This window comes from Podarcis pityusensis (genome assembly GCF_964106645.2).
Source record: "Podarcis pityusensis genome assembly, chromosome: 3".
NCBI classification, from domain to species: Eukaryota; Metazoa; Chordata; class Lepidosauria; order Squamata; family Lacertidae; genus Podarcis; species Podarcis pityusensis.
This window is the reverse complement of record NC_138026.1, coordinates 63321295-63335778: the sequence shown is the minus strand read 5'-3', so window position 1 is coordinate 63335778 and position 14484 is coordinate 63321295. Positions and strand designations below refer to the sequence as shown.

The window sequence follows — 14484 nt, the reverse complement described above, 5'->3', positions numbered from 1 at the left end:
AGAGGTGTGGCGACCAGAACTATACACAGCATTTCAAGTGTGGTCGCCCCATAGATTTCTGTAGCAGAATTATTATGGTATCAACAGTTTTGCTGGGAGTACTTGACACCCTCTTTAGGGCATTCCAAGCAGTCTTTGAAGCATGTCTTCCTTCCCTTGACATCTAGACTCAACAGCACAACACTTAGATGCATGGCAGGCTCCCCCCCACCCCAGCCACCTGACACGAATACTTGGATTCAAGTATGCTCCCATGTTCTCTCTTGAATATACCTTGCTATTCAGTTCACTTTTCCAAACAATGAGACACAAATGACAGACTGAATTATGGTTTGTGCTTATAACAGAAGACCCAGGGGTTTTATCACAAGCAGGTTATGAGTCTGGCTTGAAAGGATGTGTCCCTGCCTGCTGTATCAGTCATGTCACAGAGTTTCAAAACAATGATAGTAGCAACAGAAAAATAATGCTAATCATTTAAATGGCATACAAAAGTTATTAGCAGCTGCCTATATTAACTGCCATCACCTTGTTCAGTTATTTCCTTCAGGACACCCCTTCTTATCAACTCCTCTCTGCTTTGCCTTGTTGATATCTTTCTTTCCAGCACTTCAAAAAAGAAACAGACAAAATGTAGACGTTAATTCACTGAAAGTCAATTATAGCAATTATATATATTTTTTAAAGCCAGAAAAAGATTAAAAAGAACAAAAGCAAAGACCTTAGCCTTTGTCTTCAGCAATAGCTTTTCAAAATATTGTTGTTAGACAGAAAAGGAGCACTGTACAAGTCGGCGACGCTGTTTGATCTTTTGTTAACAAGTGCAGCTACTTTTTTTTTTATTAGTAACAAGAATAGCAATGAACCTCCAGAACAGAAATATATTATGCAAATTTGTAATAGCGGAGTCACACTCACATACTCTGTTAAGGCATTGTTTTGTATGACAGGCATTCATTCTTCCCATCCAAGTTTTGGATGAAATACAATGTAGCCGTAAGGCGAGTGTTCTGTTAGTGCAAGGATTTCTTCTTGTGTAATGGAATGTTTCCCTCCTCTCCTGCCCCTCAGGTTTCCCCAGGCCTCTATAAAAGAGCAGGGGCAGGAGAGATAGAGAAAGTCCTGCTGCCCAAGTGGAAATCCCAGTACTGACATGAATTCTTTGTAAAACACCACCCTGGAAGTGGGAAAATGTATCTCTTCTTATATAAAGCTATGCATGTCATAGTTCCTGGAAACATGAGTGCACAAAATGTTGCATAACTCACAGCCTGATATATCAGGAAATCCCCTTGTACAGAAACCACTGGCTAGTCATCTGAGAGCACATGCTATGATGAATACAAAGAGTGACCTTCAAAGTGGGGTCTCCAGCCTGTACATAATGGCTGCCTTTCAGCTTCCCTTACGGGGTTCAGGTTGGGGAAGAACCATAGCTCAGTGGAAAAGCTTCTAGGCCCCAGGTGCAATCCCAGGCATCTCCAGGTAGGGCTCAGAGAGAACCATGTCTGAAATCCCAGAGGGCCACTGGCTCTGTCAGAATACATAATACTGAGCAAGATGGACCAATAGTCCTACTTAGTGTCAGCTTCCTTCAGTCTGAAGACTTCCAGTTTCGGCCAGGTCTTACTGGCTTCTGTACAAGGGGACTTTCCATAACTTCTTGGATGCTGTGATGCATCAGGCTGTAAACTATGTAACTTTCTGTGCACGCATATTTTGTAGTTTCCAGGAAGTATACCATAAGCTGCTTTGTTTGCTTATAAAACTTATTTCTGCTGACAGAAAGATGCAGAAACACAAATAAATAATCCTTGAAGGTAAACTGGTACTTCTGAGCATCTGTGGCTCCAGTGGAGAGGGTGCAATACTTGGACAGGAAAAGTGCACATTATCCAAGAGATCCCTAAGATGCAGAATATCAGAGGTCCCTGATTGTCAACCAAGGCAGATCTGCAGCCATGCTTCACAGACCACATCTATCTAAGACCACAATAATGGAATCCCAAAGAACCACAATTCATTCTTTGAGACTAGAATACCCAGTGGATTTAAGTGCAGCATATCATCCCTGGCTTGCCAATTGTTCATACTGACTTTCTGAAGCATTTGCTAATACCCTGTCCTTTAAAAATATACCGTATTTTTCGCTCTATAAGATGCACCAGACCACAAGATGCACCTAGTTTTGGGAGGAGGAAAACAAGAAAAAAAATATTCTGAATCCCAGAAGCCAGAACAGCAAGAGGGATCGCTGAGCAGTGAAAGCAGTGATCCCTCTTGCTGTTCTGGCTTCTGGGATAGCTGCGCAGCCTGCATTCGCTCCATAAGATGCACACACATTTCTCCTTACTTTTTAGGAGGGAAAAAGTGAGTCTTATAGAGCAAAAAATACGGTAATTGTTAAGTCTATCTTCTGAATGTGACCCTTAAAATGTTTGCGTCTTCCACTCATTTAATCCTTCCCCCCATTCATCTCCCATTGCTGGGAGAGAATTAAGCATTTTACTTTCCTCAAGTGTTATCTATAAGCTAGGTCAGGTGGAGTCCCTTCCTCTTGCCATTTCTACCATCAGTCCTGCCATCCACACTTCCAATCTCTGTGTATTCATCATCTGTCTCACAATGCAGCATTTTTGGGATTTAACTATGGCTCAGGTTTATCTGCTCCCTTAAGCCACTATCTCCTCCTTACTCAGAACAGGACACCAGTGAACCAGACAGACATTAAGCGATTAAACAAGCAGAATATTTCCGTATCAGGCCCCGAGCAGGCACACTTGGCTTGTGGAGCTACAGCTATCCTATCTGTCCTGCTTATTGCTACAAGTCATCATTTTTTCATGTCTCTTGCTTGGTCTGTTTCTCTTCATCTTCCCTTTTCTTTAGCTTCTTTGTATGCATGGAATGTTCCTCCTGCTAAAATCCTATATGCCTCCTTTCTTATTTCAAAAAGCCTGTAAAAACCAATCCTTTTTGCTTTGCCTCCTTAATTTTTACCTTCTATATTTTGCTTCATTTTTTTAAAGGCAAAGTAGTAATTACCAACTTTAGCAGCATGCAGATTTAAGAACGTTCCACACTGCCTTAAGCAAATTACAACTCCTTCTGCACAGTAACATATTGTTCACCACCAACATGTTCTCTTCCTTTGCCTCTGCCTGGTTTCAGTGTGAGCCAATTGGATAGAGACCTGCTGTTTTTAGTTTTTGCAAAGTATTAAATATTCTTTAAATCAGGAATGGAGAACCTGTGACTGTCCAGATGTTCAAACAAAATCTGGAGGGCCAAAGCTTCCCCATCCCACCTTTAAACACAATGGCCTTGATCCAAAGAACTTTGTGCAAAGCAGCAGGTCACTTGCATGATGCCGCCTGCCTCTTTGGAAAAAAGAAACCCCCTCAAAAATAGATGTATAAATATATTCAGTTGCAGATGTTTTCAGTTATAAATGTATTAAGTCACAGGCAATACTTTAAAAGCACAAAATAGCCTTTTCTTTATTATTGCATTCACAAAATATGGCTTGTTTTGCAAAAATCAATAAAAATTATTACTTAAAAAAATCATGGAAAATATTGCAGTTCAACAGATACAATGTACTTCAGCTTTATAGGCGACATTCTCTTCTAATATACAGATGCACCCTAGGTTTTGTTTTCACATCCTCTTTTCCAATCACATACTTCTTTATAGAAATATACATATATAACAAAAGAAATAAATGCAGAATGTTTATGATCATGTTTGATCTCAGGAAGTCAGTGAGAGACAAGTCAGTTTTCCGACTTTGTAGAGAAACTTATTCATGAATATACGTAGTCAGATAACATATTGCAGCACCTCCAAATGCAACTCTATTTTCTTAAGCTGCTAGATAAAAGGTATTGAATTCCTTAATCATCAGTTTGGGGTGCTTTATTGTCCTATATTCATTGGGTTTCTAAGCAACCCTCCTCACCCCATTTTTCGCTTTTTCTGAACACCAGGGCTTGAACCACCTTCATGCTGCTCTGATAATGCTGCTCGAATCTGGCAGGGCTAATCATGCGCTTGGAAGGTAGTGTCTTAATAAGGACCACTGCCAGCCAAGGACATCCCATTGCTGACAACCCCCTCTATTTGGTGGGGGAGGGAAATGAGTTTGCCAGAAAATTCTGAGTTCAAAAATTTCCTGGAAATTAGGGTAATTCACATTAGGGATGGGGACGGGACTGAATTTGCATTGGAAAACTTTCTGATGCCCTAGATCTTTCTGTTATGTTTGCCAAAAGACTATGTAATTTGTGATTTTGGTAAGATACCCATGTTACTGCATTTGAATTATGGAAGAATATATTGTCCAGATATCTGTGCAAGTGTATCTGCTTTTAAATAGCTGTAGGCATTCATGTGCTGAAGTTTCTAAAGTGTTGCATGTTTTTATGACTAAGTTAATAAATAATATTTTTGTGCACATTTTTGTAACTTGTATATTGGTTATATATATTCGCCCAGAAAATGTTTGGAATATTTATAAATATATTTGTATGTATCGATAGGAACACTATAGTTTTGGAGTGTTTGTTACAAAGGTACTGTACATATGTCAGTCGTCTGCCTGTTACAGAAAGACCCTAAAGGAGATTTACTGAAATGTGTAGGGCAACTAATATGTATTTATCGCCATCTTAAGACATTATTCTGAGTCAGACCATTGGCTGCTCTGAGCTCTGAGTTTGTCTAGTTTGAAGAATGATAGCTCTCTAATGTTTCTCTCAGCAGAAATATTCCCAACTCTGCTGCTGTTTTTATTTTAACACTTATAGAGTGCCTAACATTTTTCTAAACGCTGTACAGATATTTAAAAAAAAGATAAGACAGCTTGTAGCCGGCAAGCAGGGACTAACAGACATGATGCAAAAAAGAAAATGGAATGGAGAGTGAAGAGGGAAAGCAAGCAAATTCAGGAAGTTGGAACAGTGTGATCTTTCTAGCAAATGGGGGGGAGGAGAGCAAGCTCTTTGCAGCTGCTTCTTCTCTAGCTAATGGATAGAGAAACTTTAGTCTTTGTATAGTTAGAAAGTTGATACTACAGAGGGTGATACTACAGAGGGTGCGGTCTCCCAGTGGCCCTTGTTCAGATGGCGATGGCAGAGATCAAAGTGTGCTTCCCTTCAGTTGTGTAATCCCAGTGGCTTGAACCTGGGAATGTCTGCTTCAAACCACATGCTCTTCCACTGACCTATGGCCACTTGCCACAAGTTCCTGCAAAATACTCTCAGCACAAATTGTTCATATCAAGCTCTAAAATGTTACTTTGGGGCATCTAATCTTAAATTCTACTTCCTCAGTTTCTGATGACTTAAAACATTTATACACCTCACTCATTACGCTCATGCTCCAGTCTAATTGTGGCTTCTTTAAAGCAAAATGTTACAGGGGATAGATGTGGTAATTTAAACATGTGAATTATACCTCACAGACAAGACAGTCTTGTCTTGTCTCATACATTATAATTCACCCCCATTAGCACGCATAGCACTCAAGATTATTCCATAAACAAAAAGACAGGTACTTGCTCTCAAGAAATGTATGGCCTACCACAGAAGGAAGAGAAGGGAAGAGAAAATGTAGGAAGGAAATGTGAGCATGTAGGAAGGAAATGTGAGCATTTACACCTGAAACTTGATTACAGTAAAGATTATGGGATTAATCCACGTGTCTCAGGGAAAAGATGGGCTCTGGAAGATGAGAGAGAGTGCCCTATAGAAGATGGGAGTTCTAGGCACAGCTGGCAGAAAGAGAGCCACAAAGTCCATCTGCCTTAGGTGACCTTTGTAGCACAAAACACTTTCGATGGATTCTGTGAGGGATGCAGCAGAGTTCACTTTATCCTGAAGTGATGTGAAATGTCACTTTGAGCAGAAGATTCTAGGGGGAAGTAAGGAGCGTGGTTTTTCTGTCTGAAGTTTTTCCACGTAAGATTAATAAAGATGAATAAAGATGCTGCTGCTGTAATTATACTTGGGTTTTTTATATTATTAATAGAATATTTTGCTTCAGCTAATTAATGTCTCTTGCTGGCAGTGTTATAGTCAAAACACCAGAGCTGAACTGTGCTCATTTCCTCCTTCCCACTGTATCACAGCAGCAGCCACCCATCAATTTAAATTCTCCATGAACAAGAGCAGAAGCATTAGATTTATTAATGGTATGGAACCAAATCTGAGCTATGCATAAGGAACAAAAAGTACAGCAAGGAAGTTGTCTAAATACCAGGCACTTTGCATTTATTAAGGCATAATTGTATTTTGATTATATAAAATAGATGGAATCTGAAGCAGAGTAAATGAGACAGCGTAGGCAAAGGTCAAATAATATTGGAGAGATTTAGTGCTTGATAATTTGCCAAAGTGTTCCATCTTATCTTTTTAAAAGTTATGCAGACACATTTCTGTAAGAAACAGTGATTTACTGTTTTGCTATTAAATCTTAAATTAAGAAACATAAAATCAAACGCTTCAACAACACACACTGAGACCATCTGCTTTATTTCAGAATCAAGACAGCTACAGAATATCATTCTGTTGCATTTTAAATAAATGTCATTTTAGAAGTTCAGAGTTCTTCAAGATTTTTCATCTGAGTTAATTGTTTGAAAAGCACTGGGAGAAAATGGAATTACTTCTGGGAAAGTTATGGAACTGAATACAGAAGGCATGCCTTGCTATTTGTATGTGAAGTTACTATGACCAAAGTATTTGTACACAACTGGGATTGTATCTTTGTGAAATATACCTGTGTTCATAGAGTTGGGAAGCTAGAGTGCGGATGTGTCAAGGTGGTAGCTCAGCTCACATAAAAGGTGTTGTTAAAGATAGGAAGTCTTTTGAAAAACGGGACGGGGGGGACTTGAATGCACAACTGTATAAATATAACACACTGCATGGGCCTTTCCTAAGGATAAGCATCTCTTTACAATGGACATATACACCATTTTAAAAAAGGCGGTCTCTTTCATCAGAACATTTCAGTTCTCCTGCAATCCCACAGTTCAAGAAGGCCCCTTCTTTCTATCTGACAGCTCTGGCTGGCATTTATATGTCTGCTCAAGTAAACATTTGCCCTATGTGCTCAACAGAGAGCCAGTGTGGTATGGTGCTTAGAGGGCTGGACTGGGACCCGTGGGACCTGGGTTCAAATCCCTACTTGGTGATGTTGGGCCACTACCTGCCTCTCGGACTAACCTACTTCACAGATTGTTGTTGGGATTAATTGGGAGGGGAGAGAGGAAGAACCACCGTGAGCTCCTTGGAGTAAAATGTGGATATAAATAAATATATAAATGTATTATTAATTCTTCACTTTTACTTTAACCATGCTATTCAGCAGCTGTTAAATCCTCAGGCTCTCTTAATTATGCCGTTTTTATTTTTAAAAAAGCACTAATCCAACATTCTGAAATACATCCAGATATTTTTGCTTCTCAAAGGTAGACCTGCAGATTCTTCATTTAGCTTCGAACTTCTCCTCTGGGATTATAGCATTTGATGCAATCAGAGCCAGACGCGGTTTCTGCTCCACCCCCTCCACTTTCCCTGTGGATATTCAAAGGAGCATCTTTTCACTCTAGCCGATAAACTACTGAAATCTCTTCCTCTTCCGAAAGCAGAAACTGATAAGATCCTTCCTAAAGTTTGTTTTTTAGGATGACGAAACTGTGTTTGCTCAGCTTTGCAAAGCAAGCGGCTTGGCAGCACAGATTCAAGATCTACATGGAAAACATGTTACCAAAGGGGGGGGGGATCCATTCATCATTCCCACATCAGTACAAGTTATTTCCATAAGGAATCCTCCATAATTTTAACTGCTCGTATCATGTGCTGTTTACATAGATTTATTCAGCTGCTGGCACAGTATGATCACCTTCCAATATATTTTTGTAAGAAAACTGAGCCTTCCATCCAAGACTGCACCTTTCAATACATGCTGTTTTTCACAGGCCTAATACAAAACAATCAGATTCCCACCCCTGCCCAAGTACTCTGGCTGAGGGCCAGACCACTACACGTCCCCCCCCCCCCTTGTTATTTTAAAAAAGCAAAACAAACTAATAAGCAAAATAAGCTTTGGCAGTCCCCTATCTGAAGTGAAAGAACAATGGGAAAGAGTGCTTAAAAGTTTTCCTCTCAAAACTGCTCCCCGAGGGGGACCCCATTAGAGCAATGTTACATGCATGAGCATAACTGGTAAAATAATATGGCACAAGCACACTACAAATATGATCTCCCTTGTCCAAGTACAAAACATAACTAAATGCAAATGAATGCCAGTCGAGCCACAGAGGTAAGGTACTGCACAGTATCAGGATCCTACCCTTTGTCTCTAAGGGCGTTATGGTCAGGATGCTTTTATTTCAATTGGGCTTTCCGCTGATGATTAGGGACCCATATCCAACTACATATATATAAGCTCGCTTTTAAGAAATCCTACAAAAGTAAACAGGTTCCAGGAAAATAAGTCTGCAAATGTTTTCTTGGGAATGTTCCTGCTTACATGTTTATGTTCCAAGACTTAAATACATCACACCAGGCACAGAAGCAACCTATTGTAAGCAGTGCTTTCTGAATCTAGTTCTGCTCTAATAGACCAGAAAAATGAAAAGTACTTTTTGAAGGTGACATTTGGAAGAACAGATTGGATGTCCGCATTCCATATAACTGTAAAAAGAGAGAATTAATGCCTGCGTACCTTACAGGGGTGTTTCCAGGTGCTGTGAGATGCTTTTAATGCGATTTACAGTTTGGCAAGAACTACAAAACGTAAGTTGTTTTACTATTAAAATTTCCCATGTTGTAAAAAAAAAATACCACTGTGGTCAGGTACATTTTAATTATGTCTCCTTTGTTATATCACCACACTGCCTGATCTTCTCTCTCTTTTTTTTGTCCAAATCTATTAGACATCAGAACAATTCTTAACTGGTTCAGTGTGTCTGGGAAGAAATTTAGTCCATGAGCGAGAAAGATGGGTCGGTGGAAGAGGCCAAGAAGAGGAATGGAAGGTTAACAGGTTATTAAGACAATGGTGACAGACAGAAATTGGCAAGGGACTAGAACAAATTGTCTTAAAGAGACCATAGGCTGGGACTGACAGCAAGCAGAAAAAAGTTACATAATATGCACAGAACAATCAGTCACACAATCTTCTTTTGAACTGCTATGGAATAATGCATAGGCTGCAGAAGATATAGCTGATCATCTTTGGTGGGGCACAGGCCAATTAAAATACCAAAACAATAAAATTACATTGGCCAAGATAAAATGCCTGAAAATTAAAAGCTTGTGAGGGGAAAGAGAATGCCAAGAGGTCATTCTACAGACAAGGTGCCATATCTAAAAATGTCTGGTGCAGTCTCTCTTCTCTTTTTAATGTGCAGCATGCTTTTCAGATCTAGCTTCTGAAAGGAGTAAAGGTATGAAACCAGAAACAATTAGAGTCAAAAGACCTTGAAATGAGGAACAGGGTGGCAGAGTTGAAGCACTGCAGGGATAGAAAAGGGAGATTACTAGCTGTTCCATATGGAACTGTGGTCACAGAAATATTTGAGACATGTGACATATAGAGCTAAAGAAACAGTTCTTTCTTTTGGGGTCAATACATCTAACAGAGACCAGCATGCAAATCCCTACTTGGCCACGAAGCTCACTTGGTGACGTTGGACCAGTCACTGTCTCTTGTCTCTAACCTACATCATGGGGTTGCTGCGAGGACTCAAGTGGAAGGTGGGAAACCATGTATACCACCTTAGGCTCTTTGGAGGAAAAGCGGGATATAAATGCAGCAAATAAATAAATAAAATAAGCAATTAATCAACATGGGGGTTTTTTTTGTCCAAATCTATTAGACATCAGAACAATTCTTAACTGGTTCAGTGTGTCTGAGAAGAAATTTAGTCCATGAGCGAGAAAGATGAGTAGGTGGAAGAGGCCAAGAAGAGGAATGGAAGGTTAACAGGTTATTAAGACAATGGTGACAGACAGAAATTGGCAAGGGACTAGAACAAATTGTCTTAAAGAGACCATAGGCTGGGACTGACAGCAAGCAGAAAAAAGTTACATAATATGCACATAACAAGTCACACAATCTTATTTTGAATTGGTATGGAATAATGCAACTAATCAACAATAACCTTTTCCAGTCACCACCAAGTAACCTCTGCCACTGCCCAAAGTGATACCTGCTGATGTTTCTTTAAATTTTTCACTGGTCTTCTTCTTCCGCCACTTCCATGGTTTGAAGATTTTTCCAATAGTAGAAAGTTTGCCTTTCCTCTTGAAAGAAGGACTTCGGGATGCTGGGTTTGGCCCATCTGAGTTTGCAATTGATGTCTTGTCTATCCCATCAACTATATATATAAAAACAAACCAGCAAGCAGCATGTTAGGTTACCAAAACCTGTAGAACAACAGTCATTTTTTAAAACATGCAAAATAATGAGGAGAAAAATAGCAGCCACTTCACAGTATGTGGCAATATACATTTAACACATTCTAAATAACTTCAGACATACCTAACAATGAAAATGTGATTAAGTATCACAAAATATGTGTAAGTACATTCTAGTTCAGAACTGTAAAAGATAACGGCAAACGCTGAACCAGCACTCTGAATAAATCCAGAACCCAAGCAGCCTTCCAGATATGCTAACATCAAACTTTCAGCATTATGTTGTAAACAGCAAGGTCTAACATAATTAATATTCAAATCAAAGCTGCTATTCTTAGTACTCCAGGTACCACATGCTGCTCCAAAGTGCCACAAGTGCCACATTGTCTACTGCCCCACTTTTATGGTGAGCCCATTAAAAAGCAACAAACAAATATGACATGTGAGGCACACAAAGAAATGTCAAACATGGAGGATGGACAATATAACCACAAAATGTAGATACAAGTTCAAAGTAACATGGCTGTCATTAAAAGCACTTGTAGATCCTACGAAAAATATCTGTTTCCAAGTTTAGCATAATTTAACATTTCAGTTGTTCCCTAAAAGCAATCCAGGAAAGTTAAAACACATCATTCTTAAGCACTTAAGAGTGCTTGATTTTCTCTGAGTTGTACCTACTGAATCTACAATTAACTTTTATTACATGGACTACAAGTGACTAAGGAATGCTATCATTTTCATTGTCTGTGATCAGTACACTTAGGTAATGTAAAGAGCACAAGCCCCTTTGCTCTTTAGACCTAATCGTTTTAAAAAAACCTCTCTCCTTCCTTCTCTAGAACCCTCATGACTCAGACATCCTCTTTACTGCTGTACTGTTATAGAGGATATTTTTAGGCAATCCATCCTGTGCATATTGTCATTATTTTTCACCAGACAATGCTATTCAGCTTCTCACAAAAGCAGCCTAATAGCTATGTATGCAGATAACAGTTTTGATGAAGGAATGACAAGCATAGGTCAATGATAAGCTGTAGAGGTCAGGAATATCTATAGTTATTATTTTATCATTTGTTTATATAGCACTTCTAAAATGCACCACACTTGACAAACAGGGTAGAGCACAGAATGTCCAGCTGAGAACAGAGAAGGGAAAAAAGCAGGGGCAGGACACAGCAGCAGAGGCCAGAAGGAGCAGCAGCTAAGAGACAGTCACAGGAGCAATGCAGGAAGGACTACACATTGTTTAGCAACTTCCTACATAAGTACATTGGAACTGAGTCTGTTATCAGCCACATTTGCTCTCCACCTATCTACACACATATCTCCAACTAGTATCAGAAGGACACAAGTTTGTTAAACCTTCAAATCATTTTGTTTTATTATGCTGCTATTTCACAGGCAGTCTCACCAGGCCCTAACGAAATATTAATTCATGGTGCCTAAGGCCTGGTTCATATATTCATTTCACTTGATTTCTCTACACTTACCTTAACATATACCTATGTCTCAATGCAGTCTTCCCATCCCATATCCCTGTCCTCCCATTCCTTGTCACGGCCTGGTCCATGGAATGCCCATGCACCTCAGGAAAAGCAGCGAAACACAGGGTTCTGTTATGCCTATATGGATCATTCCACATGCAGGCAACTGCACTGGCAGTGGGCTGGATCAAACTCTGTGATAAAATATGAAAGTTCTCTCTGTGGTGGCTCGTTCACAAATGCAATTCATCACTTCATTTATAGTAATGAAGTCAGGAATGTGCATTTTGCATCAACCCTAATGCAGCTTAATCAACATATCCACAGAACTTCATACTGTTCCAGTTCAGCAACAAGAACAACTCATAGTCTTAGTTTGCATACACAATGGTACCTCGGATTACAAACGCTTCGGGTTACAAACGCTTCGCTAACTCAGAAGTAGTACCTTGGGTTGAGAACTTTACCTCAGGATGAGAACAGAAATTGCGCGGCGGCAGTGGGAGGCCCCATTAGCTAAAGTGGTACCTCAGGTTAAGAACAGTTTCAGGTTAAGAACTGACCTCCAGAACGAATTAAGTTCTTAACCAGAGGTACCACTGTAGCGCTAAACTATGGTTTAGTCACTAAGCCAGGGATGCAAGGATAAGCTGAAGTGAGCCTCAGGCTCATGTGCCTCCCAGCCTAACTCCACCTCTGGTGTGGCTACAAGGAGACTGGAAGCTTCTGCTTCCATTTTTGATTAATGCTCAATGGAGGTGATTTAGCTTTGGAAACAAAACAGCTTCATAAACTTAGGTTTTGAAGTTGACTCAGTTTCCATTAACTATTGCTGAGACATCCAGGTTGAGACCATAGCTGTCAAGTGTCCCTTATTTGAAGGGACAGTCCCTTATTCTAGCGCCATGTCCCGCTGCTGTCCCTTATTGATGGATGTCCCTTAAATGTCCCTTAAATGATGTCACTTAAATTTCAAAGGAAGCAGCTCCTCTCCCTCCCTCCCTGCCGGCCAGGGAGGAGGGAGGGTCCAACTGTGTTGCTTGGCTGTGTTGCTCACCCAATAAGAAGTCTAAGAACGACTGGGGGGTGGAGCTTGCATGCCTTGTGTGTGGCTAGTTAATGCAAGCTGAGGGGTTTTTTGAATGCTGGGCGCCATTTTGTTGCATGTGCTGCTGCAAACTTTGCAGTGCAAAGCCAGGCCGGGGAGCCATCTTAAGTTGAGGCTGCATAGGCCTTGTGGTGCATGTGATTCAGATTCTATTCAGTTGAACCTCTGGTTACAAAGTTGGTTGGACAGTGTTCTCGAAGCTACCCAGCATGAGTTTGACCAGACTGCAGGAGGACAGGAAGACTGGAGTGCCTGGAACAGGTGAGGCTGCAGGTCCCTTATTTTCAAGGCTGCTGATCCCTTATTTTCAAATCTGTAAGTTGACAGCTATGGTTGAGACATTATGACAAACTGCAATATTGTAAACCACCCTGTGATCCTTGGATGGAGGGCCGTAAATGACTCAAAATAGTCTAACATAGAAGTGAAAGCTTCTAAACTCTTCCTTGGAGTTATGGAAGTGATAGTGGGGAGAGCAAAAGCTCAAAAGTCACTTACCATTATGTGCGAACACAGCCACATAGTTTCTCACAGAGCATCCCAGTTTAAATTATATTTTTGTTCCTATCTCCAGAACAAACCTCTACAGAGTTTTATTAGAGAAAGCATTGCTATATACAAGTTGCAGAGAACCCCCTTGCCCATTTTGTTTTCCGGGACTGAAGAGGAAAAAGAAATATAGCTAACTTGTAATGGGTAGAGTTATACAAAAGATAAGGCTGTACTGTACTGCAAGAGCAGATCAGCACTACTGGCTTCCATGCATTTTTCTTCACCTCGCTATACAACTGTTAACTTCAGGAAGTTCTTTGAGCTAAGTGTTCTGACAGCATTTTAATTAAAGGAAAGGGAAAAGGTTGAGTATTAATGTGGGTGGTTGAATAGTAGTTTCCAGATGGGGCTGCCAATGCTGCAAAATGTTAATTAGGCCTCCTGCTAGAGAAGAGATTAAAAATGTAGGTAGCAGTGCTTGCAAATGAACCCTGATTTCTGCCGTAATATTGAGAAGGCGGGTAGAGAAGATCCTCTCATCTTTCTTGGGTTTATGATATGAAGATGGGGTCTCAACACACACACACACACACACACACACACATTCTGTTAAATATTATGATTTTTAACCTTGAAATAGTTCACTGAAAAAACCAACGCATTTTACCATAGCAGTCTTTGCTCTTTCAGAGTTCAGAAATGATTTCACAGGATTAATTTTTATGCTTTATATCTTCAGTACACATGGATTATTTTTTTTCTTCATATATATATATATAATTATATGTATATATATATTCCCTCCTTTGCTGATTTTCTCTCCTACTTGCTCACCCCTCCCCCACAATATTCCTTGTGAAACCTGGAAACGTTGCTTAACTGCCAAGATAAACCTTTCTGTATGCAACATGCCCTCCTGACTGTTTCAGGAGACACATTCACATGAATAATGTAACATGTGATCCAT

At 40.0% G+C, this 14484-nt stretch overlaps 1 protein-coding gene across 4 annotated transcripts in view; it reads right to left on the bottom strand.

Moving 5' to 3' along the window:
- PHACTR2 (phosphatase and actin regulator 2) overlaps positions 1 to 14484 on the bottom strand; it is an 88825-nt gene that overhangs the window by 25366 nt on the left and 48975 nt on the right. For all 4 annotated transcript variants that reach the window (XM_080998566.1, XM_080998567.1, XM_080998568.1 and 1 more), the window contains 2 exons: positions 10223 to 10390; positions 529 to 609 (listed from right to left, as the gene is read on the bottom strand). In XM_080998566.1, the coding sequence (XP_080854692.1) occupies positions 529 to 609; positions 10223 to 10390 (249 nt within the window). The remainder of the gene's footprint in view (positions 1 to 528; positions 610 to 10222; positions 10391 to 14484) is intronic.